This window comes from Balaenoptera physalus (genome assembly GCF_965194825.1).
Source record: "Balaenoptera physalus genome assembly, chromosome: 12".
In the NCBI taxonomy this organism is placed as follows: domain Eukaryota; kingdom Metazoa; phylum Chordata; class Mammalia; order Artiodactyla; family Balaenopteridae; genus Balaenoptera; species Balaenoptera physalus.
In genome coordinates, this window is record NC_138897.1 from 23,615,548 (window position 1) to 23,643,065 (window position 27,518).

The 27,518-nt window shown below is 42.1% G+C and overlaps 2 protein-coding genes across 5 annotated transcripts in view; one reads left to right on the forward strand and one right to left on the reverse strand.

Moving 5' to 3' along the window:
* Nucleotides 1–2,449, reverse strand: part of SMAD4 (SMAD family member 4) — a 57,400-nt gene extending 54,951 nt beyond the window's left edge. The window contains exon 1 of one of the 4 annotated variants that reach the window (XR_014251630.1): nt 2,079–2,448. The gene's annotated coding sequence lies outside the window, so the exon portion shown is untranslated. Of the gene's footprint in view, nt 1–1,682; nt 1,702–2,078 lie in introns of those variants that run through there. The other 3 variants (XM_082416612.1, XM_082416610.1, XM_082416611.1) reach the window with 3 other exon arrangements.
* On the forward strand, nt 703–27,201 carry LOC309640324 (uncharacterized protein; the record flags this gene model as incomplete). Its single annotated transcript, XM_082418782.1, has 5 exons — nt 703–716; nt 1,496–1,570; nt 1,839–2,512; nt 25,140–25,252; nt 26,139–27,201. The coding sequence occupies 5 exons, from the start codon at nt 703–705 to the stop codon at nt 26,244–26,246; spliced, it is 984 nt and encodes a 327-aa protein (XP_082274908.1). The 3' UTR covers nt 26,247–27,201.
* Between the last annotated feature and the right edge of the window lie 317 nt (nt 27,202–27,518).

The window sequence follows — 27,518 nt, forward strand, 5'->3', positions numbered from 1 at the left end:
CTGTCTACTGATGTTACTATAACACCAGCTCAATCAGAAAAAACAGCTTCCAAGCCAGAGAGCTGGAGTGTGACTGGACAGCATAAATTAGTTTAATACTTGCTCTTTAATTTGGGGGGAAAAATCTGAAGGGGAATGCAGAAAAATGAATTCACACACAAATGGTGAAACAGCTCAACTAAAATGTAGCTTAAGAAAGTGTAGTATAGGTTTTTAGAAATAAGATTTGCTGCCTCCTAGCACAAGTAGAATTGCTTCGAGCAGCAAAGACTTCGGAAAAAGTCAATGATGCATACAAAACTTACTCCGAAAAATTTCAAAGTGACTTTCTCAGCACAAGTTTTCATTAAATCTGAAACGGGTTTGCAGTTTTTTCTACGCTCAAGATATACAACGAAGAAACTCAGCTAAACACAGAAGTTTCTACTTAGGCACTCCCACTTCAAAAATAAAAAAATTAAGATGCAATACCTCCTTAAAGCAACCTCACCCAAAAACCTGGAAAGCAAAGAAAAAGTCACTTCTATTAATAGACTCACAAAATGTTATATAAATTTTCTCTAGAACTACTCTTAGTTTTAATTCCAACAACTTATACCTACATAATTCATCACCACCCTTAGACTAAAGATACTCCAAATTTTAAACGCTTGGCCTACCTGTATTACACTTGTACTGTAACAAACTCAAAATCATAACACTATGGGAGAAACATTGTAACTAAAAAATCATATTTTAAGATGTTAATTGTATCAATCGTTTACAACTTGAAATGTCACGTACTAACCATATCAGAACTTTCCAAAAGAGAAAATAAATCCTTAGCAGAAAAAGAAAAATTGCACATTAGAACTCCCCAGGCTATATTTCAGCTGAAATATAGTCTAAGGACAACTTAGCAAAGACAATTTATGAAAACCACAATAAAAACTATTCAAGTGCAACGTTCTAAATCTAATTACTTTAACACCCGAATAATCAAACTGCTACTAGGACTAAAAGGATGCTAATTCTTGCAAAACTCAAATGTTGTTAAAAATCAGCCAAGACAACATGCTTTTAGAAAGTCAATTCAGACTAATTAAAATGATTCCCCATTATCTTATATTTATTATTCCTAAATAACTGGCAGTTTCACCTTAAACTACAGTCCAAAAACTAAAGGCGTTAAGAAACTAAATTCAAAATAAACCATTTGAAAATAGGCAAATATATATATTTTTAATTTTACTAAGGTTTTCGGGGGGGGAATAACTATCAATTTTCAATAGGTTTTTTTTTTAAACCTCTCTATTCCCCCCCCCCCAAAAAAAACCGTTGAAGTTAACAAAACACACCAATTTCTTTGAAAATCTTTTAAAATCTAGCTTAAGAAATCGTAACAGCAGTTTGGGGCATGTGATGGAGCCACCGCCCTACACACCCCACACCAATTTCACGCTCAGTACTTGTAGTCCTAGCAATAAGATAAACTATGTCTTTTATTTTTCATTAGGAGTGCGGGGGGCGGGTGTCAGTTAGCTGCTAAGAATGTTTCCTGCATACCGCCATCACCCACAATACTCAAAAAGTAAGTAAACAAACCAAAGCCAGAAACATAACTGGAATGACTCAACCAGGAAGAGAAAATAAGGGACAAAGAGCAAACAAAAATTTGCTTGAGAAAAGAAATTAAGACAAACCATTTACAACTTTCATTTAGACCTAAGGCAGTACACTCCGACCCGACTCGCTTGGCCAGGAGGGACACTGAAACTACTCAGAACAACAAAGAGCAGCGGTGGCCGCTGCAGGAGTCCCAGTCCGAGTTCAACTTGATTCCGCGACAAACTGCGAAGGGAGTTCGGGGCCGGAGGACCGACCCCGGAGACCGACGGACGCGAGGCACCAGGGCTCGGTCCGACCCGCGCCGGGGCCGCCGGCCCGTCAGGCGGCCGCGCTGGTTCTCCCGGCCGGCCCGCCGGCCTCCCGCGCGCTCCACGCCGCCGCCACCGCCGGGAGCCCGCCCCGGGGCGGGGAAGCCGCGGGCGGGGTGCGCGGGCCCGGTCGGGAGAAGGGGAGGGGACATGGCGCGTTACCTGGGCTCGGGCGACGGCGAGGGGCGTCCGCTCTCCCGCGGCGGCTCGTCCGCGGGGGCGCCGGGCCCGTCGTTCCCCCGGCGGCCCGGAGCGCTCCTCGGCCCCCGCGCCGAGGCGTCCGGGCCAGGCCGCCCCTCCTCGGCGCCGCGCCGCTGCCCGCGCGGGCCGGGCCGCCTCGAGCTCCCGGGCCGCCCCGCGGCAGGGGGCCCCTCTCGCGGGGCGCCCGGCTCCCCTCACCCGCTCCCGCCCCCTGGGCGGCCGTGGAGCCGAGGGGAGGGCAGGAAGGGCCTCCAGAGGAGAGCGGGCGGCCGCGAACGCGGGCTCCGCCACCCGAGCCGCTCCGTTACCGCAGCGGCGACGACGACCAGGGCCGTGTTGTTGCTGCCAACTTGTCGAGAGGACACTGAGCATGCGCGCGCAGACACCACATCCGGGTAATTTCAGGGTTTGGCTCTTTTCCCCCGCAGCTTTCCTTTCTCTCGGCTGCCCCCGCCTCCAGCCGGAGTGACTAGGGTCGTTCTGCGCAGGCGCCCGCGGGGCAGCACAGTCGGCGGAGAGCCCAGAGTCCCAGCCTGGGATCGCCCTGGCCGAGGGCGCTTCCCGCAAAGGTCGGGGGAAAGGCTGCTTGGAGGGAGTGGTCATCAGACAAGTGGGCGTCCCTTTGCCAAAAAGTACCCAAGCAGCGCGGGAGAACTCGGCGTGTAGTGGGCGTCCAGTAAGTTTATAAATAGCGATCAAGCGGGCCTCGTTTATGAGGACCAGCGTGGGCACAAAAATTAGACTTTAACAGCTTGCACTGGGGAGAAGGTAGTTGTAGCAGTTTAGTACTTTGGAAAGAGGCTAGGATGACTGCAGCCCTGGGTCACTAGAGACAAAGGTGTTTAAACTCTCGAGATGCCTTGTTAGGTTGAAAAGGTGCGCAGGCCAATCATAGAACCATAGATTTGAGAGCCTGGACAGGTGTTACGAAAAGTCAGTGGTTTCTGTTGGAAGAGATTTAGTCAGACTTCGGAGTTGTAAGGGACTTTCAAGGTCCTACAAGACACCTGTTAACTAGGTTACCTGCTGGGTAGGGAAAGGTGTAAACTCTGCTCTTGACTTTATACTTCTTTTATTTGAAAAATTTACAGGATGAATGCATTTATTTGATATTCTTAACGTTTCAGAAAACACATACTAATTACATATATATTTTTTCACCAACCAGGAAATATTTCTGTTGGGGTCCCACCAAGACTTATTACTATCGGAAGGCTCTAAAGTCATGTCTTAAGTCTTGTCGCCGAGAAACTGTCTATTCCCCCACCTATGTTTTACACCCAGTTCCCTAATCCCATGCTGTCCTCTCTTTCACAGCTTGGGCTCTTTCCTCTTTTGCACGACAGCCTCTAAAACTGTCGTCTTCAAACTGGTGTTCCCTGGGGTTTATGAAGACGTCCCAACACTAGTTTTAAGGGAATTCATTTCCAGATGCCTCTCTGCAATGTGTACTATAGTCTAAAATTTCTCAGCTTGGGACTTTCCTGGCCGTCCAGTGGTTAACACTCCATGCTCCCAATGCAGGGGGCACGGGTTCAATCCCTGGTGGGGGAACTAAGATCCCGCATGCCGCATGCGGGCAAAGATTTAGAAAAAAAAAAAAAAAAATTGCTCAGCTTGAGAAAGCACCTGAAGACACAGCATCCCCTTTCAAAACTGTTCTACTCCCGCCATCCAACCAAAGTAAAAACTCTCACCCATTACTAAGGCGCATCGATCCAAGATGTAAAAAACCTCCAGGACAATTCAGAGGAACAAGTCAGAAATTGGTGTCTGTGCTGAGAAAGTGAATGACTCAAAGCGAATGGTTATAAGTTATCTTGCAAGTTAGGTGGTTTTCAGTTATTTGCTGTCAACAAAATTGAAGGAAAACCTAACTATGTGATTTGATAATAGATCAACATGTGATTCTTGGCAGTATACCTCAGAAGGAGTTAAAAGAATTGAGTTACATTGCTATATCTGAACTTCTTCCATTGCTATCTCTAGCAATTATCTATACACATGCATCTTGTCACCTTTGCCGTACTCTGTTGGCCAGAAGCAAATCACAAGTCGCACTGCCTCTCAGGGGAAGGAGAGCATACAGGACATGAACACCTGGAGGCGGGATCATATGGGGCCACATTAGAGTCTCTATTTATTTATTCAAAGGACAATTCCTATAAGCTCAACCTCCTCAGAATTTCTTCAGTTTCCGTTGCCTCCTTGTTTAAAGGAAACCTGCCTTTCCCCTGGGACACTGCTTCCCCTCCCCCTCTCAAGTAGTAGGTCCTGTATTTTCAACCATGAGCCTCATAGACTGGGCCTGGAGGTGAGGTAGGCCTCCTGCTTGCTCCTCCACAATGCTTCCAGACCATCCCTCTCTCTCCTCCCCATTAACCTGCAGCTTTAAATCTTGTCATTCAGTATCCCTCATCATTGCTCTCATTCCCCTTCATTTTTTCATCATTTGCTCTTGTCAGTCACTCCAATACCGTGTCAGTCTTAATCCTAAGCAGTTATAATATATAACCGATGATCATCCCCATTCCCTGCCCTCTCAGTTCCTTGACGTCTCCTCCAAGGATCTTGTCCTACCCTAACTCAGCCACTTATTCCCTTGGCATAATCACGGGAGCCTCATCAAACTCAATAACTTCTTCACAATTTCAAACACCTCACACTCTGAACACCCCCTCCTATTTCCATATTTCCCTGTAGTACTCGAATCCAACAACTCTGCAATCCACTTATCCTCTCTCCCATCCTTACCCAGCTTACACTCCTGGCCAGTCATTACAATCACTCCCTGGCACATACTCTCAACCCCCTCTCCTCTTCCCCCTTTGCCGTGCTTACTGGGCAAAACCACAATCCTGATTCAAGCCAGCTCTCCATCTGCTTCACATCAGCCCCCATGCATCTGAATGTGGCTAAAGAAAAACACAATCACACTGACTAGTTTCACTTTAATTTCATCACCTGGAACTTCAAGTGGGTCCTTAGTGCTGCCCAGGAATTCTACTTCCCTCCTCCATTCTTCTGGATGTCATACCTCTCTGTCCTCCAACCTGTACCTCCTTCCCTCTCATCCTCGTTTTTGATTCATAACCTTGTTTCCTATTCCGGTGAGAAAGTTGAAGCAATGAGACGAAAACTTACACAGAATCTCGCCATCTCATCTACCCATACCCACATACCAGCATCTGTAACCTCTTCTCCACCTTCCCTTCCATTACGTAGGTGAATTTTCCATGCTGCTAGCTAAAGCCAGTCCCTCTGCTAAGGCAATAGACCCCAATATCATCTTGCTTAATCAAGGGTGTCACCGTCACTCCACCAATTATCCTCCCTCTATCTTATCAATGTTTCCCTCTCTACTGGGTGATTCTCATAAACTTTTATAAGCAGCTGTTATTTCTCCAGTCCTACAAAATCTTCTCTTTGACCCACTTCCACTGGCAGTAACTGCCCCATTTCTCTGCTTCCTTTGCAACAAAACTCCTAAAAGAGTTTTCTGTGCTGTCTCTAGTTCTTCTCCCATTCTAGAGCAACAGAATACATACCATATGATACAATTAATATAAAGTTGAAAAACATGCCAAATATGATGTATATGTTAAGACTACATACATAGGTAATAGAATCATAACAACACACATGAGATTACGTATGTGGGATATTTTAGGTCTTCAGCTGAGAGGGTCTCCCACCCTCTCTTAAATCCACTCCATTCATGCTTTCATCCTTATCACTTTGTCAAAACTGTTCTTGTCAAGGTCAACAATGAACTTCACATTGCCTAAGTCCAATGACCTATTCTCAATTATCATCTTAAATTGACCTCTTTATAACAACTGATACAGCTAACCACTTGATTCACCTTTTTTTTTTTAACTACACCCTCTTGGTTTTCCTCCTCATCACTTCATCAGATCCCTCATTCCCTTACTTCTTTCTTCTTTGTTGATTCCATCTCTTCTCCCAGACCTTGTAATGGCTCAGGGCTCATTCCTTGGATTTCTTCCCTTTTCTATCTCTACTCACATTTCATTGGTGATCTAATCAAGCCTCCTGACTTTCAGTACCATCTAAGATACATGAGATCATCATATATGATGACAACTCCCAAATTTATATCTTCAGCTCAGACCTCTCATTTAAATTCCAGATTATGATACCCAGCAGCCTACTGCACATCTCCTCCCTCAAATCTGTTCAGCTCAACGACCTCCCTGTCTCAGTTGATGACAAGTCCATCCTTCAAGTTGCTCAGATCAAAAGCCCTGGAGTCATGCTGGACTTCCCTCTTTCTTATTCATCCCATGTCTAGTCCAGAGTCAGAATATCCCTCACCGCCTCCACTGCTGCCCCTGGTCTGTTCCACCATCATCTCATGCTTGGGTTAGTCTTCTAAAAGCTCTCCCTGCTTTCATGCTTGCCCCTTAGAGTCTATTCTCAACATAACGGCCAGAGTGATCCTCCTAAAATATAAGTCAGATCATATCATTCCTCTGCTTAAATCCCTGCAATGGCTCCTCATTTCACTCAGAGTAAAAGTCTATATCCTTAAAATAGTCTACAGGGTTCTATGAGACCTACACCATCACCACACTTCTGATCATTACCTCTCTAATCGCATCTCCTGTTACTCTTCTCCTGGATGACTCTGCTGTAGACTTACTGACCTCCTAGCTGACCTTAGAAGACACCAGCCAGGTTCCCAAGGTAGGACCTTTGCATTAGCTGTTTCCTCTGCCTAGCACACGTTTCCCCAGATATCTGCGTTGCTAATTCCCTCACTTACTTTAGTCAAATGTCATCTTCTCAGTGAGGCCCACCCTGACATTTTTGAAATCACAACCTATTCTGAACCCTCATTCTGCACCCCAGATCACCCTTACCCTGCTCTATCTTTTCCCATAGCTCTTTTCTTCTAACATACTGTCTTATTTACTTGTGTTATGCTTAGTGCTTATTGTCTATCATCTCCCCCTAGAATGAAAGCTCCACAAGAGCAGGGATTTATCTGTAGTGTTTACTAAGTTATCCCAAGTGCCTAGAGTTCCTATTGACATATAGGAGATCTTCAATGAATATTTGTTGAATGAATGAACAAGGTGTTTCATGCTTCTATCCATACAAGTGGAAATGAGAAATAGAGTTCACTCTGAACCCTATTTTATTCTGGCAAAAATATTCTACACTTTAATGGTTGATCAAAATTCATAGTATGTAATTTAGATAAATTAGATATTCAAAATTGAACCAAAAGAATAACAAAATTATATTGGTAATACAATCGAGATAAATGTTTTAAACTTAGAGACTCAAAGTTTTTTTTTAAATTTTTATAGGGAAATAAAATAGGCTGATCAATAAAAGACTTTCCAGCCTAAAATATTCCATTAAAATGTTCCGGGGCAAGTGGAATGGAAATATAAGATAAAGAGATAAAGAATGATGTTAAACTTCTTTTAAAGAAATGCTTGTTTATGTATTTTTTAAATGGATGATAGATGCATCGTGATATTTAGATTCCCTGGGATACACTTAAAGAATGATGTAACAATCTTATTTTTAAATGCCAGTACCTATAATATGCCAAAAATAACAAACTTTGCCATTATTTAAACTTAAGATGAAACATTTTACATATGACCTTTAAAAATACAAGAAGAAACATAGTTTGTCAAATTTCTTTTAGGAAGTAAGAAAGAAATTTTGAAGACCACAGCCCCCAAAGGATCTAAGCTACCAGCTTTCCTGAGACCTCCCTGGGTGAAACGTCTCAATTCCCAAATCCATCTCTGTCCTGGGCAGGCAAAGGCTTGAAAGCTTTCTTTCCCTTTTATTTTCTTTGATGGCTCCACCTCCTATGAACTGGAGCTTCCCCAGGGTGAGAATACAGAGTTTTAACCTTTTCATCCCAGAGGTGGAGACAGAGAGCTCTCACCTCCTGTACTGCCCACCTAGGAAGGAATAGAATAATATACAGTATTCTTGTGGAAATGACATAGCAATTAACAGCTCCAGGCAAGAGTTAGTACATGAACATTTTGGGGTTAACCCAGTGTTTTGGTTTTGTTTTCCAATTATCCAAGTTGCCTTTGAAGATCACTTAACATTGATTAACCACTGTGTTTCCCACATTCCTAAAAGCACTATAGTAAACTCTGTCATCTCCTCTGGCTTAAAGCGTAGGAAGTTACACTTGAGGGTGACTGATGTGCATTTGACTATCAGGTGATTTGTTGTTTTAGCTTTAGAGGCGGCCAAAGCCAGACTTGATGAGGAAGAGAGAAGATGGGTGGAGCCAAGGCTCCAGTTCCTTTCTTTCTTGCTTGCTTGCTTTCTTTCTTCCTTGCCCTTTCTTTCTTTTCTCTCTTTCTTTTCTTTTGCTGTCTTTTCTTTCTCTTTTTCCCCTTCCTTCCTTCCCCCCTCCCTCCCTTCCTTCCTTCCTAAACCACCGTAATAGCTAGATTCAGCAAGGGCCACAAGGGCAGCTGTGGACAGATTCCCGAGGGGGGAAAGGGGTGAAGGCAGGAAGGAAGGAATTAGGTGGGAGGGGAAGGGAAATCACGGCCCACCTTTGTCTGGTGGCAGTCCTCTAAGTATTAACAGAGGCTAGGAGGCAGCTGAAAGTGTGGGACAGGAGCAATACGAGCCCTCTTCGTCAGTCCTAACCATTCATGCGATGAACGTTTTATTCAACATCTACCAGGTACTGAGTTCTAAGGGATTCTGAGATAAATCTACTATAGCACATGCCCTTGAGTACCTCCCAGTCAAGTGGGGGAAGAGTGAAGTGTTAGTAGACAATTCTGGTGATGTGGGGATGGAATATGTGAGAGAAAAGAGGGCAACCCCATCTTGCCTGAGGGAGTTCAGAAGTCTTCACAAGACAGTGACATTTGAGCTAGATCTTGCGGTAAAGTAGGAGTTTGCCAGTAGAAAGGGATTGAGCGGGGACTTTCAAGGCAGAGAAAACAGCCTAGAGATGTGGAAGCGGTTGGTGTGTTTGTGAATGATTAAAAAAATTTCAATATGTAGCCACAGATATATTTGGCCATATACAAAACAAAACATAGTACACTACTTATAAGAGGTTACTTATTGTGGCATTGTTTGCCGTAACAGGCTGTTGGGAATAACTCAAATGCTTACCAAAAGGAGGCTGGTTAAATAAATTATGGCACATCCATACGAAGGAACACTATATAACTGTCAGAGTAAAATTTTTTGCTGTACCTGTATGGAAAGATCTCCAAGGTTTACTGCCAAATGACAAAGCAAGGCCCAGGACAATGTGTATATTATACTATCTTTTCTGTTAAAAAGGAGGAAAAGTAATGTGTATTTATGACAGCTGTGGTTGCATGGAGTGGAGTGGGAACTGGGCAGATGGGGGATGGGTGGGAGGAAAGTTTTCACTGTACACTTTCTTTTATTTTTGAACCATGTGAATGTGTTCCCTATTGAAAAAATTAAATTGAAACTTGTTTGCAACTTGAAATTCAAAGCGACTGGAACGTATCTTCTTCTTCCTCTCCTATAAGACTCAGTGACCCTCTAGGAGCCCTGATGTTTTTCAAGGTTGAGCACCCTTTCTTTCTGCTTCCAGAATAAGCTGTGAGTTCCCTGAGGACAGAGGTTCTCTTCTCTCACTCTCTCCAGAGTGCCTAACACTGGGCCTTGCATGGAATGTTAGGATATTTGTTGAGTGAACGCACGGAGGGGAGAGGTGGGAGATGAGGCTGGGAAGATAGATTTGGGGCCAGCCTATGAAGGAAAACATGCTGATGAGTTGAACACTGGAAGACAGGTATGTTTGGGGTTTTTTTTTTTACAGTTTTATTGAGGTATAATTTTACATTTACAAACTTTTTTAGGTAGAGAGATGAATTTGGGTAAATGTATACATCGTATAACCTCCACCACAATCCAGTTTTAGAACACTTTCATCACTCCAAAATGTTCCCTTCTGTCCCTCTGCAGTTAATCCCCACCTCTGTACTCCAGACCCCAGGTAACCACTGACATGCCTCCTGTTGCTAAGGTTTTGGTTTTTCTAGAATTTCATATAAATGAAATCTTAGAGTGTGCAGATTTTTGTATCTGGATTCTTTCACTCAGTTGTTTTTGAGATCCAAAATGTTATTGTGTGTATCAGTAGTTAGTTCCTTTTTACTGTTCAGTAGTGTTATATTGTATGTATATGCAAATCCATAGAAACAGGAAGTAGATTATTGGTTGTCTGGGGATAGGAGAGAGGGGACTTGGGAGATATAGTGTTTCTTTTTAGGGTGATGGAAATGTTCTGGCATTAGATGGTGCTAGGGTTGTACAAAATTGTGACTGTACTAAAAGACACTGAATTGTACACTTTAAAATATTAAAACTCATAGAAACAGAGAATAAAGTGGTGGTTGACAGGGGCTGGGGGGCAGGGGAAGTAGGGAGATGTTGGCCAAAAGGTACCAGTTCCTAGTTATAAGATGAATAAGTTCTGGGGACCTAATATTATATGCTGACTATTGTTAACAATACTGTATTGTATACTTAAAAGTCGCTAAGAGAGTAGATCTTACATGCTCTCACCACAAAAGAAAAAACAATGTAATTACGTGAGGTGATAGATTTATTAACCTTATAATGGTAATCATTTTGTGATATATACATGTATCAAATCATCACTTTGTACACCTGAAACTTAAATGATGTTATATATCAATTATATCTCAATATTGTCCCCATGTTGAGGGACATTCTATAAGAGAACTGATCTTTATTTTTCACAAATGTCAATGTCATGACAGACTAAAGAACGGTTCTAGATTGAAGGAGACTCAATAGACATGACAACTAAACTCTACACGTGATTCTGAATTGGGTATGGGGAAAAAATTGCTATCGAGGACATTATTGGGACAATTGACAAAATTGTAATATGGACAACAGAATCAATATTAGATTTCCTGATTCTGATGACTGTAGTGTGTGGGGCCAGGACTAGGTGTGGCAAGCAAGGCTCCTAGGGTGCAAAATTTAAGGAAGCCCCCCCTTGGGATCACTCACTCCCAGGCCTTGCTTGCCTCCCCCTAGATCTGGCCCTGGTGTTGTGATGATGTAAGAGAATGTCCTTGTTCTTAGGAAGTACACACTGAAGTATTAAGGGGAAAGGCATACCAATGTATGCAACTAACCCTCCAAGAGTTCAGAAATATTAATAATATTTATATCGGTAGAGAGAGAAAATATTAAAGCATATGTGGCAAAATGTTAATATTATAATTGGTGATTAGGGATAAAGGTATACAGAAGTTCTTTGTACTATTCTTGCAAGTTTTCTGTAAGTTGAATTTTTTAAGTCACTTGCCCATGTGATAAAGTTCCTGTAGCAGCAGAGCTGGAACTTGAACCCTCTGTAGCCTCCAGCCCGCCGCACACTGTACCGTGTGGAGCTGCCCGGTGACCCTTATAGTTATAAGCTGAAGCCAGGGCCTCGGAGGGCCTCCTGACCAGGTGCCTCAGGAAGGAGGTGGCCCAGGTGCCACAGAGCAGTGTTTCTCCAACTTTTAACATGCACACAAATCTCTTGGGGATCTTGTTAAAAATGCAGATTCTGGGGCTTCCCTGGTGGCGCAGTGGTTGAGAATCTGCCTGCCAATGCAGGGGACACGGGTTCGAGCCCTGGTCTGGGAAGATCCCACATGCCGCGGAGCAACTGGGCCCGTGAGCCACAACTACTGAGCCTGCGCGTCTGGAGCCTGTGCTCCGCAACAAGAGAGGCCGCGATAATGAGAGGCCCGCGCACCGTGATGAAGAGTGGCCCCCACTTGCCACAACTAGAGAAAGCCCTCGCACAGAAATGAAGACCCAACACAGCCATAAATAAATAAATAAATAGATAAAAATAAAAAAAAAAATTTAAAAAAAAAATGCAGATTCTGATTCAGTGGATCCCAGGTGGGGCTGGAGTGTCTGCATTTCTAACAAGTTCCCAGATGAGGTTGGTACTGCTGCTCCCTAGATCAGAGTTCTGGAGGCAAGGCCCTAGACTCTAGGGCCCAGAACTATAGGGTCTAAAATGCAAATTTTATTGGGGAGGGCAATAATGGTAAGGAACATTTAGGAGACAGTCCACAGTTGTGATTCTATGCACTTCAAATGGTTTTCAATCATAAGGTCAGCTTTCTTTTTTCAAACATCCTTTCATTCAATGTACATGCAGAGTGAGCCTACTGGATGCCATACTTTAGAGTAAGGAATTGAATGGTGATGAACATTAACTGAAAGGGTTATAATTTATCCAGTCTTTCCCCTTCCCTAGGAGACTCCAAATCAGCCTTAAATCTAGACAGTTTTTAGTCCAACAAGTGAAATTGGCATCTAACAGTCTCACAAAGCACCGAGCTGATCTCCCTGTGCTGTGCAGCTGCTTCCCACTAGCTATCTATTTTACATTTGGTAGTGTATACATGTCCATGCCACTCTCTCACTTCGTCCCAGCTTACCCTTCCTCCTCCCCATGTCCTCAGGTCACAGGCACAAGAGGGAACATTGCAGGCAGGGAGTGCTATAAATGATGATATCATCAAAAGCAAAAACAAACAAAAAAAAGAGTGGGCATCTGTGCTATGGTATCATTTTAGGGATGTAAGAATTTTATAATGAATATTTGTACAAAGGGTTTGTAGCTTTCAGCTCTAAGGGGGAAACTATCATACCTTAACATCACCAACGTCTTTTATTTTTGAAGCATTTTTCCTGGGAGACAACCTTGAGGAAAATCATTAGCTCTACCTTGAACCAAAATTACAGTTACGATTTTCCTAGAGATTTGAGGATAATCAAGTGCCCCCTTTTAGAGGGGAGGTACTTGAAGGAGAAGAAGGATGCTGTGAGCATCTCAGCAGCACATACCCCACATCTAACCCTCAGGAAGGAGCCGTGTGAAGGGTGAGGATACCTGGTTCCAAGACTCAGCCTTTCAGTCCCCCTCTTCCAAGAGGAGGAGGCCGGCAGAGCCCTCACCTCTCTGAGGCTCCCAGAACACTTGCCACTGCTCTGAGCGTTTTCTTTCCCTTTTTCCCAGTGGCAGCTGCTGCCTCTCTGCTTTTGCTTCTTCCCCTTTCCTTTGCCTGGCTGACTTTCACTTCCCTGGCACTTCTGATAAGCTGCACCCAGCTGCTGCCTTTTTTTTTTTTTAATTTTTATTTATTTATTTATTTATTTTTGGCTGTGTTGGGTCTTCGTTTCTGTGCGAGGGCTTTCTCTAGTTGTGGCAAGCAGGGGCCACTCTTCATCGCGGTGCGCGGGCCTCTCACTGTCGCGGCCTCTCTTGTTGCGGAGCACAGGCTCCAGGCGTGCAGGCTCAGCAATTGTGGCTCACGGGCCTAGTTGCTCCGCGGCATGTGGGATCCTCCCAGACCAGGGCTCGAACCCGTGTCCCCTGCATTGGCAGGCAGATTCTCAACCACTGCGCCACCAGGGAAGCCCTTTTTAACATCTTTATTGGAGTATAATTGCTTTACAATGGTGTGTTAGTTTCTGCTGTATCACAAAGTGAATCAGCTATACATATACATATATCCCCGTATCCCCGCGCTCTTGCGGCTTCCTCCCACCCTCCCTATCCCACCCCTCTAGGTGGTCACAAAGCACCGAGCTGATCTCCCTGTGCTGTGCAGCTGCTTCCCACTAGCTATCTATTTTACGTTTGGTAGTGTACATATGTCCATGCCACTCTTTCACTTCGTCCCAGCTTACCCTTCCCCCTCCCCGTGTCCTCAAGTCCATTCTCTACGTCTGTATCTTTTTTCCTGTCCTGCCCCTAGGTTCTTCAGAACTTTTTTTTTTTAGATTCCATATATATGTGTTAGCATACGGTATTTGTTTTTCTCTTTCTGACTTAGTTCACTCTGTATGACAGTCTCTAGGTCCATCTACCTCATTACAAATAACTCAATTTTGTTTCCTTTTATGGCTGAGTAATATTCCATTGTATATATGTGCCACATCTTCTTTATCCATTCATCTGTCGATGGACACTTAGGTTGCTTCCATGTCCTGGCTATTGTAAGTAGAGCTGCAATGAACATTGTGGTACATGACTCTTTTTGAATTATGGTTTTCTCGAAAATATACAAGCAGCTCATGCAGCTCAGCTGCTACCTTTTAACTGTCCCTACACTTCCTGCCCTCCGCTCCCTCCCTGCCTATGGCTACCCAGAGCTTGCCGGAGCCTGGCCTGCAAGGTGAACCTGGTGGAGAAGCACTGCAGGATCCAGGGTCTGCTCCTAAGTTGCGAGGGGGCCACAGCCCTTTCTGAGTTCGAGCAAGACTCTCCTCCATTGCTGGGTACCTGCATATCCATGTACACATCTTTAATCGCCAAGGAAATGAGAAGGCCCTGGAGGCCACTGGTGGTCAGAGCTGTTTCCTCTCTCTCCTTTTCAGGGATGCTGGTTATCAGGTCAGCTCCTACCTGGTTCAACAATAACACCTATCCTCTCTAAAAAAGATGCCCTGGCTCAGGAGCCCCCTCCAGTCTGGATGCCCCATCTGCCCTCCCCAGCACAGAGATAAATGGCTTTGCAGGGGAGCTTTCTGGTCTGAACTTGCCTGAGGCTACGCCGGTTAGTTAGAACGCAGGTCCTAAATCCTATCCTAACCGCAGTCCACAAAGTCCCCTGGGATAGGGTTCTTTGTTGGACGGTTTGACCCAAAGGCCCTGGAAGGCAGGCTCATGCCCTCCTCCCCTACAGCCTGCCCTCCATCCTAACTGCTCCCCCAGGGAGCAAATCAGAACTGATTCTTCAGCAAAGGAAAAAGCCACAGTGGGCAATCACAGGCCAGGCCTAGGGTTTGCCTCCCTCCCTTCCCCACTTTCCCAACTCTCAATCATCTGTAGGGCCCAACCCTCTGTCTACCAGTGACTCCATCTCAGCTGATCTCATCCAAAAAACCACAAGCCCGCAACTGGCACTTGATTTCCTACCATCTTGTGTGTTTGCATTCTCCTTCATTAGGAGACAATGAAATAGCGGTGGGCATTATGGATGAGCTTTGGAGTCAAAGGGACCTATGTTCAAATCCTTCTCCATCACTGTGTTCCTAGGCAAGTTACTGAATCTTCTCAGCTTTAGTTACTTCATCTGTAAAAATAGGTATCATCATACTTCTTTAAAGTTTTTTCCTTGAGAATTAACTGAAAATTCTCTCCAACAAAAATTTGTGTCTACTGTTTGCCAGGCCCTGCTCTAGATGGGGATGTAGTGGTGTATGAGACAAATTCTTTGTCTTTAAAGCTCTTACATTCTACAGACAATAAACATGTAGCCAAACAAATAATATAATATTAAATAGTGATTTTTTTGTTTTTCAAAAAGATCATAGAGAATGACTAAATTTGGAGAGAGGGTGGAGTAGTATTTTAAATAGGGTGATTAGGGAAGGTTGTCTGAAGAGGTGACATCTGAGCAGACCTGACGTGTAAAGGAGTGAGCTATGCAAAAATCTGGGGAGAGCAGGTATAAAGATCCTGAAGCAGAAATGAGCCTAGTGTGTTAATGTAACAACAGTAGGATCAGTGCAGATAGGACAGGGTAAGAGAGAGGAGCAAGGTTGGAGATAAGATCAAGAGGTAATATGCGTGGGAAAGATTTAGCATGTAGTAAGTGTTCCATAAATTATTCTTGAAGGGATCTCATTTTCCTAACAAGGCTGTATGCTCTTGAGGGCGTTCATATTGAACAAATATTTACTGAGTGCCTACTAGGTGTCAGCTACAGTGCTACAAGATAGGGATATAATAATGAACAAGACAGTCGTGGGAGAGAAAAATAATAAGAAAATGAGCAGGGTGCAGTGCAGGATTGTAACCTTAGGAGCTGAACTTGGACTCAGGGGCATCCTGACGCTTGCCATGCTATTATACAACACTGCTTAGGAAAGTGCCCAGTGAATCATTATTTGAATATTAAGAGATGGAAAAAGAGATACAGGGTAAATATGAACCAAAAGAACTCCATTTAATATCACTCAATATAGACCTTAAAGTAGAAAACATCATAAGGGACAAAGAGGACTTCATATGCAGTATAGACTGAGAAGCTATAAAGATTATAAACTATATGCACCTAACAATATCACTTCAAAAAAATAGAAAGCAACAACTGATAGAAGAATCAACAACCATAATTGGACATTTAATATAGAGATCTTCCTTAACTTACTATGGGGTTATATCCTGATAAAAAGTTGAAAACACGTTTAATACACCTAACCTATTGATCATAGCTTAGCCTAGCCTACCTTAAGCATGCTCAGAACACTTAACATTAGCCAACAGTTGGGTAAAATTATCTAACACAAAGCATATTTTATAATAAAGTGTTGAATATTTCATGTAATTTATTGAATACCATACTGAAAGTGAAAAACAAAGTGGTTGTATGGGTACAGAATGGTTGTAAATGTATCAGTTGTTCATCTGGTGATGAACAAGCCTGGTGATCTTGTGGCTGACTGGGAACTATGACTCACTGCCACTGCCCAGCATTAGGAGAGAGTATTGTACTGCATGTCGATAGCCCAGGAAAAGATTAAAGTTCAAAATTCAAAGTACAGTTTCTACTGAAACTGTATAGCTTTCCCATCATCGTATATTTGAAAAATCTTAAGTTGAACCATCATAGGTCAGGGACTGTGTGTATTACCTTAGAAACTGATAGATCAAATAGTTTGTTTTTTAAAAGTGAAGATAAAAAAATATATATATTTTAAATAAATTTATTTATTTTATTTATTTATTTTTGGCTGCATTGGGTCTTCGTTGTGGTGCGTCGGCTTCTCATTGCGGTGGCTTCTCTTGTTGCGGAGCACAGACTCTAGGCGAGTGGGCTTCAGTAGTTGTGGCACGGGGGCTCAGTAGTTGTGGCTCACGGGCTCTAGAGCGCAGGCTCAGTAGTTGTGGCACACAGGCTTAGTTGCTCCGCGGCATGTGGGATCTTCCCAGACCAGGGCTTGAACCTGTGTCCCCTGCATTGGCAGGCGGATTCTTAACCACTGTGCCACCGGGGAAGCCCCACATACTTTCAATTCAAGTTCAGAACTGTGTAACCTCATCCATCTTACATGTATGTCTCCTTTCTGCCATGTCAAAATCTCAGTTCTCAATGACATCACAAATTACTGCAATGAGAAGCCTGTGCACCACAACGAAAGAGTAGTTGTGGCGAGCCGGGGCACAGTACACGCACAGTAATGAAGACCCAACACGGCCAAAAATAAATAAACAAAATAAATTTAAAAAAGAGGCCAAATGCACAAATTTTAAGGGGAAAAAAAAATCCATAGATTTGATGAAATCAAAATTAAATATTTCTGTCCTATGGAGGCCATCATAAATGGAACTAACAGACAAGTGGTCAATTGGGAAAAGTTATTTGTAATATTCAAAATCAACACAAAATAAATATTTATAATATACAAAAAAACTCCTTTAAGATAGCTTTAAGGAAAAGACAGGGAATCTGACAGAAAACTAAATGAGCATAGGATACAAAGAGGCAATTCACAGAAGGAGAAACCTGAATGACTAATAAGTCTACGAAGAGATGTTTAACCTCATTAGTAATCAGTGAAATGTAAATCAAAACTAAATACCATTTTACACCTCTCAGACTGGAGAAAAGAAAATCAGATGCCATTAACTGCTGGCAGTGGGTAGGGCAACAGGACGCTTAAGGTACTCCCGATGGGAGTGTAAGTGACTGCTCCTGGCGTGGTCATTCAGGAGAGCCCTGGGCATTACTGCGTGAGGATAAGGCTGGGTAGCCCTAAACCCCAGCAGTTCCACTCCTGAGCTTATCCTCAAAAGAAACTTAAGGTTGTTGTGAGAATCAAATGAGCTACATTCAAGAATCAAAGATTAGTTCTCTTGCCCCATCCCTTTTTGGCAAACTCTTATTTCCAAGTGGCTCTCAGACTTTTTCACCTGGATGTACGGAATGAAGTTGGCAAAAGGGATCTAGAAAGGGAATACCCTTTCACAAGATGACTGATTGCCAGCACTTGTCAGTCACTTCCTGGTTAACAATCATAGGAGCAACAACACTTTACACCCTTTGGGCACTTAAAAATTTCCTAAGCATTTTTGCATGTGTGATCTCATGTCAGCTATTCAATAATTCTGTGAGGAAGGTGCCATTAACATTTTAAGTTAATTTATTAAATTAAAAAAAAATTTTTTTTAATTGAAATACAGTTGATTTACAATATTTTGTTAGTTGCAGGTGTACAGCAAAGTGATTCGGTTATGCTTATGTATGTATATATCTATATTCTTTTCCATTATAGTTTATTACAAGGTACTGAATATAGGTCCCTGTGCTATACAGTAAATCACTGTTGTTTATCTATTTTATATATGGTAGTGTGCATCTGTCAATCCCATACTCCCAATTTATCCCTGCCCCTTCCCCTTTGGTAACCATAAGTTTGTTTTCTATGTCTGTGAGTCTGTTTCTGTTTTATAAATATGTTCATTTGTACTAATTTTTATATTCCACATATAAGTGATATCATATAATATTTGTCTTTCTCTGTCTGACTTCACTTAGTATGATCATCTCTAGGTCCATTTGTGTTGCTGCAAATGGCATTATTTCATTATTTTCTATGGCTTAGTAATATTCCACTGTATGTATATACCACATCTTCTTTATCCATTCATCTGTCAATGGACACTTAGGTTGGCTCTTGTAAATAGTGCCTCTATGAACATTGGGGTGCATGTATCTTTTCGAATTAGAGCTTTCTTGTTTTCCGGATATATGCCCAGGAGTGGGATTGCAGGATCACATGGTAGTTCTATTTTTAGTTTTTTAAGGAACCTTCGTACTGTTCTCCACAGTGGCTGCACCAATCTACATTCCCACCAACAGTGTAGGAGGGTTCCCTTTTCTCCACACCTTCTCCAGCATTTATTATTTGTAGACTTTATGATGATGGCCATTGACTCTTTTTTTTATAGATAAGAAAACAGAGGCTCAGAAGATAAAAATCCAAAGAAGTCTCATAGCTACTACTGAGGATTGTCAGGATTTATATTGGATCAGATGGCTAGGGAGCACAGTGACCTGTTAGGTTATAGTAGTTACTACTCTTTTGGTTGCAAATAATAAAACTTCGACAGGAACAACTGAGGGAGGAAAGCCCTAAGGTGATGGGGAAGGCTTTCATTTCTAGCCAAACTACAGCTGCTCTTGTCCTAGCTTTTCCTGATCTGTAACCTCTCACTGCTCCTCCCCACTCTGCCCTCAGCATTAAACACACCAGACCCCACCTCCTCAATCTCATCTACCATCATCACTTCCTTCCAACGCCTCACTTAGCAGAAACCACCACGGATGAAGCCACCACTGCTACTTCGAGGGCATTTGCATTAGTAGGATCTTAAAAAAAAAAAAAATCAGGAGAGAGTGATGAGAGAGAAATATGACAAAGAAAACAAAATGCCAAAAGAAAATATACAAATGGCAAAAATATACTATTGAAAAGAGGCTCAATAGTAATAGTCATCAGTGAAATGCAAATTGAAACCACAATGAGACACCTCTTTATGCCTACTAAGATAGATAAAGTTAAAATGATTTGCCATGCCAAGAGCTAACAAGGATGTGGAGCACCTGGAATGCTGGTAGGTGTGTAAAATGGGACAGTCACTTTGGAAAGCAGTTTGGCAGTATCTTAAAAAATTAAATGTACATTTACCATATGACCCAGAAATTCCACTCTTAGATGTTTATCCCCCTGCCCCAAGTTGAAAATATATGTCTTCACAAAGACTTGTACACAAATGTTCATAGCATCTTTATTCAAAATAGCCAAAAACTGGAAATAACCCAAATGTCCATCCACAGGTGAATGTACAAACAGATTGTGGTAAATTCATTCAGTGACCTACTATGCAACAATAAAATGTCATGAATTATTGATACATGCCAAAACATGGTGGTTGGGACACCCAATTTGGGCATCTATATATTATATACAGTTAAATAGTTAATTATTCTTCTACAGTATTTATAGTTTGGAATATTTATGTTGCAGTTCTTATGTTAACTAACCATTCCTTGTGGTGTTTCTCAACCTTACCTGATAATAAGAATTACCTGGTGCAATAGGCTGAATGATGGCCCAACTGTGTCCATGTCCTAATCTCTGGAACCTATGAATATTACCTTATATGGCAAAAGGGACTTTTCGGATGCGATTAAATTAAGGATATTGAGGTAGAGAGATTATCCTGGATTATCTGGGTGGGCCTCATGTAATCATAATGGTCCTGACTAAAGAGACACAGGAGGATTTGGAGTCAAAGGAAAAGCAATGTGATGTTGCAAGCAGAAGTTGAAGTGGTGCACTTTGAAGATGGAAAATGGAGCCACAAGGCAAGGAATACCACTAGAAAGCCACTAGGAGGGACTTCCCTGGTGGCGCAGTAGTTAAGAATCCGCCTGCCAATGCAGGGCACACAGGTTTGACCCCTGGTCTGGGAAGATCCCACATGCCGCAGAGTAACTAAGCCTGTGTACCACAACTACTGAGCCTGCGCTCTAGATCCCGTGAGCCACAACTACTGAGCCCACATGCCACAACTACTGAAGTCCGCACGCCTAGAGCCCATGCTCCGCAACAAGAGAAGCCACCACAATGAGAAGCCCGCGCACTGCAACAAAGAGTAGCCCCCGCTCGCCGCAGCTAGAGAAAGCCCACGTGCAGCAACAAAGACCCAACGCAGCCAAAGATAAAAAGGAAAAAAAAAAAAAAAAAGCCTTGTTTTTAGAAAGCCACTAGGAGCTGAAAAAGGCAAGAAATTAATTTTCCCCTCAGAGTCTACCGAAGAAACCAGTCCTTTCCATCTTCTGACATTCGTCCATTGAAACTGATTCTGGACTTCTCATCTCCAGAGCTATAAGATAATAAATTTATGTTGTTTTAAGTCACTAAGGATTTTGGTAATTAGTTACAGCATCAGTAGTAAACTAATACACCTGGGTTATTTGTTAAACGTACAAATTACCATTCTTCTCCCCTGTAAATTCTGATTCCATTGGTCTGAGTGGGGAACCCAGGAATCTGTTTTCTAACAAAGGTCCAGGTGATTTTTACCTTCAGGCAAATTTTGGAACTACTACTATAGTGGATTGTGATAGCCCAGCCAAATTCCTCATCACCAATTTTCTGGTAACAGACCCCATCTACTTTGATTCGCGTGTGGAGACGTGACCAAGTATTGATGAATCCTGGAACTCACTTGAGTGCTTGAGACTGGTCCACGGGTGGACATATGGCTCACATTGGCCAATCACAATCCTTCTCTGTGAATTTATACATGGAAGCCATGCTTTTTCTTTGTACTGGGATTGCTATGCTAGGATGGATCATTGGACTGCCATTGCTGGCAACCATCTCTGACTACACGGAGGAAGCCCATCTGCAGTAGGAAAGGGGATAACAAACAGAGGAGAGCAGAGTTAAAAGTTAGAAGGAGAGAGAGGGAAAACCCTGATTCCTCTGAGCTCTGGATCCAGTTGCATCTGATGCTGGTACCATCCCTGTTCTTTGGACTTACAAGAAATCGATAAATTCTGTTATTGTTCAAGCTCATTGAATGGGTATTCAGTCCTTTGAAATATAAAGGCTCCTAACTATCATACTGGGGTGTTATGTGGAATAGATCCTTTACATTGTCTGGCTTTCTCTTCACCCATTTCTATGTCCAACATCAAATGTTTCATACTTGTCTATGCCAGTTTACACTCATCTGATCAGAATATATATGCTAATTGCATGGAGATTTTAGTCATTCTGTCTCTACCACTCATGCTAACTCCTTTACATCATAAACCAAGTAGAGTCCGTGCCCATCAGCTATATGTTCAGGCTACTTCTCTTTCTACTTCAGATCCTGCTCCCTCCTAACTATTTAGTGACAAGAAATTCTGGGGTGGTGGCTCTCTTCCAGTGGAAACAGACTCTTCAAAACTATGATCGCTTTTGTTCAAAGTTCTGTCTACAAAAATATCTTCTGCTGCCACATTATGTGGGGTTTCATAGGCATCTTTAGCTTGAAGTGAGGAGCAAAGAGGTTGAGTACTTGACTGGAAGATTCCCCGCCATTATTCAAGTTATTTCTTCAATGATTGTTTTTGATCTTTCAATTCCAAAGTTTCTCAGTTCTAGCAGATGCAGTTAAACACGGTTATCTGCAACATTTTCCTGGTATAAATCCTCATTGTCAAGGGGATGGGCCTATAGCATTACAAACTGGGACTGACCAAAGGAAGCTTTACACACAGACCACCGTTGGCAAGTACTGTCAGGTCCTTCGTACAGTCTGGCTGTAAAACTTGGTGGAAGAATTCCTAACTTTTCCCTCTGCCCGGAGAGTGGAAAAGGACACTGGCTAATAGTCAGAAAACTGAGTATAGTCTTGGCTCTGCCATTTATTACCACTTAGTAAACTTAGGCAAGTCAGTTAACACCTCTTGGTTCTAATTTCTTCATCTGTAAAATGAGATTCATGATACTCCCCTACCTGCCTACCTCACTGAGTGATTGTAAACATTAAACAAGGTATACAGACATAAGTATTATTATGCACTAAAACAAATGTAAAGTTTAATAATGGAACCCTACTCCTAGACATCTTTATTTAAACCTGGGATTGTAGAATTGTGACTATTTCTAAGATTGAAAAAATGGATTGCTTCTCATAAATCAATTTATTTAATATCCATACATTATAATGAGTTAGGAATTATGCGGGCTCATACACAGAGTAGCATCAAATTTGGAATATCAGAATATTACCATATGCAAATGGTTGAAGATTGAAAGTATGGATACACATAACAATGTAAATAGATGCTACAAATTTCTGCAACACATGCCTAAAAACAGTCTTCAGCAGATATTTCTAAATTCTGTCTAGATTACAGCTTTTGAACAAAACAAAAGCCCAGTGGATTTGGACCAGAGCTCTCTAAAATCTCCTCCACCCGACAACTGTCTTTATTTAGTACTAAATTTAGAGCAGATGGAGAAACCAGCGAGCAAGACAATGCCTGCATCTGCTAATAAATTAATACCGCTGAGCCAAACCAGTAGGAAAATCTTAAGTGGGCTCTACATGTTAGCTGAGCTACAAAGAATGCAGGGCTCCTGCTTTTGAGGAGTTTATAGTCTATATAATTTACATATGCTATTGTTTACCAACATTTTCTGAGAACTTACTATATGCCAGGCACTATTCTTAGTGTTTTATTCATATTAACCCATTTAATCCTCCCAACACCCCTGTGAGATAGATACTGTTATATTATCCAGTTTACAGAGGAAGACACTGAATCTCATAGAAACTAAGTGACTTTGCCCAAGGTCACATGCTACTGACAGAGCTAGGATTTCAAACATCGCACTCTTAGCCACCATGCTAAACTGCTCTTCTAGAAAGACACAGATAGAAAGGAACAGAATGTCCTATGACTTTACTTCATATTTACTATGAGGATATGGGCTGGAGGTGCAGAGTGAATTATTTCCTTGAAGAAATGATTTCATATTGAAAAATGATAGGGCCTCCCTGTCATTCAGTTTATATACATTCATTCATTCAACAGATTTTTTTGAGTGTCTATCTAGGTCAGGCTGCTCTGATGAAATGACATTTGAGCAGAGACCTGAAGGGAATGAGAGGGCGAGCTCTGAATGTAGCTGGGGATGGAAAGTTTCAAGCTCAGGAAACAGTAAGTAGAAAAGCCCTAAGGTGGGCACACGCTTGGTGTGAGGAACAGCGAGGTGACAGTAAGAGTGGAGGATGATAGGAGATGAGATTGGAGCAGAGTGAGATTTACCACGAAGCCAATGACACTTGCCTGGACCTCTCTTCCTGAGGGGAATTTTGGGAGTTGTGGAGAGTTCTAGATGGGGTGGTGGAGCCAGGCTGCACTCTGGAAGAATTTCTGTGTAAGCACGTCTGATAAATTGCCTAAAGAGATATCAGAAGAAAGGGATCTGAATTAAATTGTTGAGATTTATTTTCTAATTCTAAATTAACATCAGTTCTGTACCTAATTTTATGTTTGTAGTTTGCATTCTTTTCCTTAGCAAGGACCCATGTCCCTCTTTCCTTTCCCTCCTATTCACCTATGGTGTAAGCCTCAGGTTTGGCAAAATCTGGGTCCCACCCTAGACCAGGGAGATTGGAGGTGGCAGTGGATAGGGCTGATCACTTAGGACCTGGTAGAACTTGGTTGGGATTTTGACCTTTACTCTTGAGTGAGATGCAATGTTATTGGGGAATTTTGAGCAGAGTAGTGACATGACCTTAATTATCTTTCTAAAGGGTCACTCTGACTGCTGACCTTGAGGCGGACTGTGTAAAGAAGAACTGTCCAGTTGAAATACAAGGAGAACCACATATGTCATTTAAAATTGTTTAGTAGGCACATTAAAAAAGTCAAGTGACAGGTGAAATTAATTTTAATAATACATTTTATTTAACCTAATATGTCCAAAATATCATTTCAACACATAATCAATGTAAAAAATGATTGAAATATTTTATATTCTTTTTCTCATATTTTCTGAAATCCAGGGAATATTTTCCACTTATAGTACATCTTGGTTTGGACTAGTCACATTTCAGATGTTCAGTAGCACATGTGGCTAGTTGCCTAAACAGATTCAAAGCAATGTGTCCTGGCCCCAACCTTCCTAAACTGGGGGGTTGTAGGTACTCCCTACCCACCCTCTGGGCTGGTGGAGTACTCTGAGGGCAGTTTCCAAACTCCATGGGAGTTAAATGTGAAGTGAATGATGAGGGAACACCCCGGGCTCAAATTTGAGGTTTGACAATGATAATGTCTAAGTTGTATATAGTACTTTTGGTTTTAATTGTTTATCTATGTTAAATCATTTAATCTTCATAACAGTTTATTCATGGCAATCCTATTACCATTCCAGATTCACAGATGAAGAAACTAAGGCAAAAGAGAGATGAAATAATTTATTCAAGACCACAGTGCAGTTATACTTCAGAGTCTGTGCTCCCATCTACTACACCAGTGGTCCTCCCGGTAAAATATTTCATCATTCCTGTTCTCCTTTTGCTTGTTTTCCATTCTACTTACCTTTATTAATAGTATTCTTATGCTTTTTTGCATACTTTTATTGATCATTCTATCATATTTTTCTGTAACAAAAATCTGAATATATTGAAAACAATTTTTTTATATTTCTTGTGACCAAAAAATTTCTCATGGATTGACTTATTAAAATTATAAGTAGTTATAATTGATCAAAATAACCTAATTACAAGTTACTAATATGAAAAGTTAAATTTTATTGGAAATACATTTCTTTTTTTTTAAATTTATTTTTGGCTTTGTTGGGTCTTCGTTGCTGTGCGTGGGCTTTCTTTTTAGTTGCGATGAGCGGGGGCTACTCTTCATTGAAGTGTGCGGGTCTCTCATTGCGGTGGCCTCTCTCGTCTTGGAGCACCAGCTCTAGGTGCGCGAGCTCTAGAACGCAGGCTCAGTAGTTGTGGCGCACGGGCCTAGCTGCTCTGCAGCATGTGGGATCTTCCTGAACTAGGGCTCGAAACCGTGTCCCCTGCATTGGCAGGCAGATTCCTAACCACTGTGCCACCAGGGAAGCCCCGGAAATACATTTCTTAAGTGAAATCAATGAGTCTTTTTTTTTTCTTTTTTACAATCAGTTCTGTGTCCATTTTTATGGTCAGGCCACTTAAGATGGTTGTACATCCCCTGCTAGATCAGTGCCTGCTTTACCAAAACCCTACGCACATGACTGACCTTCCTATGTATTAGGTCCAGGCCCCAGCTGGTGATTGTTCTTATCAAAGAGGCAGTGAGGGGCGTGCCCCTCTACTGGTTTCCCTGGTAACTAATGAGTCCACCTGACATTAATTCCCCTATAACTGGTAATCTCCCCTTCCCCCAGAGGCGAAGACTGCCACCATGTCCTGCCTGCGGGCCGCCACACACGATGGGGTGTCGCTCCAGGACCTTGCTTCAGACGTGTAAGCTCCACCATCCATTAAACCATTGATGTCTCTGTTGCTGACTCCGGGCTCTTTCTTCGGTCTTGAAGCTGGGCAAGCACAGGCTTCGTAGGCCCGTGGGGTGCAGCCCAAGACCATTGATAAATATTACTTAACACTAAAGCATGACCAGGTTCAATACCCATACTATCTCTAGTTTTCATTTTTATAGATGTGAGCCCTGAGAATCTTGTTTTATAAGTGAGTAAATGGGGATGAAAATAACTTTGTAATAATAATGTTACTCAAGTTTTTGAACCATGTCCAAATTGTGTACAAAAAATTACGTAGCGATTGGTGATTGCCAGGGGCTGGGGGGATGGGGAAGCAGGGGGTTGTTGTTCAATGGGTATAAAGTTTCAGTCATGCAAGATGAAAAAGTACTTGAGATCCATTTTACAACAATGTGTATATAGTTAACAATACTGTAATATACACTTGAAAATTGTTAGGGTAAATTTATATTATGCGGGTTTTTTGTGGGTTTTTTTAACCACAATTACAGAAAAAAAGAGTCAAGCCTGATCCACCAACTGATGAATAGCTAAACAAAATATGGTATATCCACACAACAGACTATTTATTATTCAGCCATAAAAAGGAATGAAGTTCCGATACATGGACATAAACTTGGATGAACCTTGAAACATTATGCTAAGTGAAAGAAACCAGGCGCAGAAGATCACGTATGATTCCATTTATATGAAATGTCCAGAATAGGCAAATCCACAGAGACACAAAGTAAATTTGGTGCTTGCCTAGGGCTAGGGGGATGGGAAGCTGAGGGGTGATAGTTAGAGAGTAAGGGGTTTCTTTTCTGGGTGATGAAAATGTTCTAAAATTAATGATGGTGATGGTTGTACAACTCTGTGAATATACTGAAAGTCATTGAATTGTACACTTGAAATGAGTAAATTGTGAGGTATGTAAATTATATCTCAATAGAACCGTGTTTGAAAATTACATAGTGACTGTATTCATTTTCTATTGTTGCATAACAAAATACCAACAAAATTAGCAGCTTAAAATACCATATATTTATTATCTCACAATTTTGTAGATGAGAAGTGCGTTGTGAGGGAGGGGGTTTGTAGTTGTTGACTGAGTTTTCTGCTTAGGGTCTCACAATCCCAAAATTAAGGTGTTAACAGGGGCTGGGCTCTTATCTGGAGGCTCTGGGGAAGCTTGTTTCATTCTTGCTGTTGGGAGAATTAAGCTCCTTGCAGCTGTAGGACTGAAGTCCTGTTTTCTCACTGGCTGTTGGCTGGGCACCACTCTCA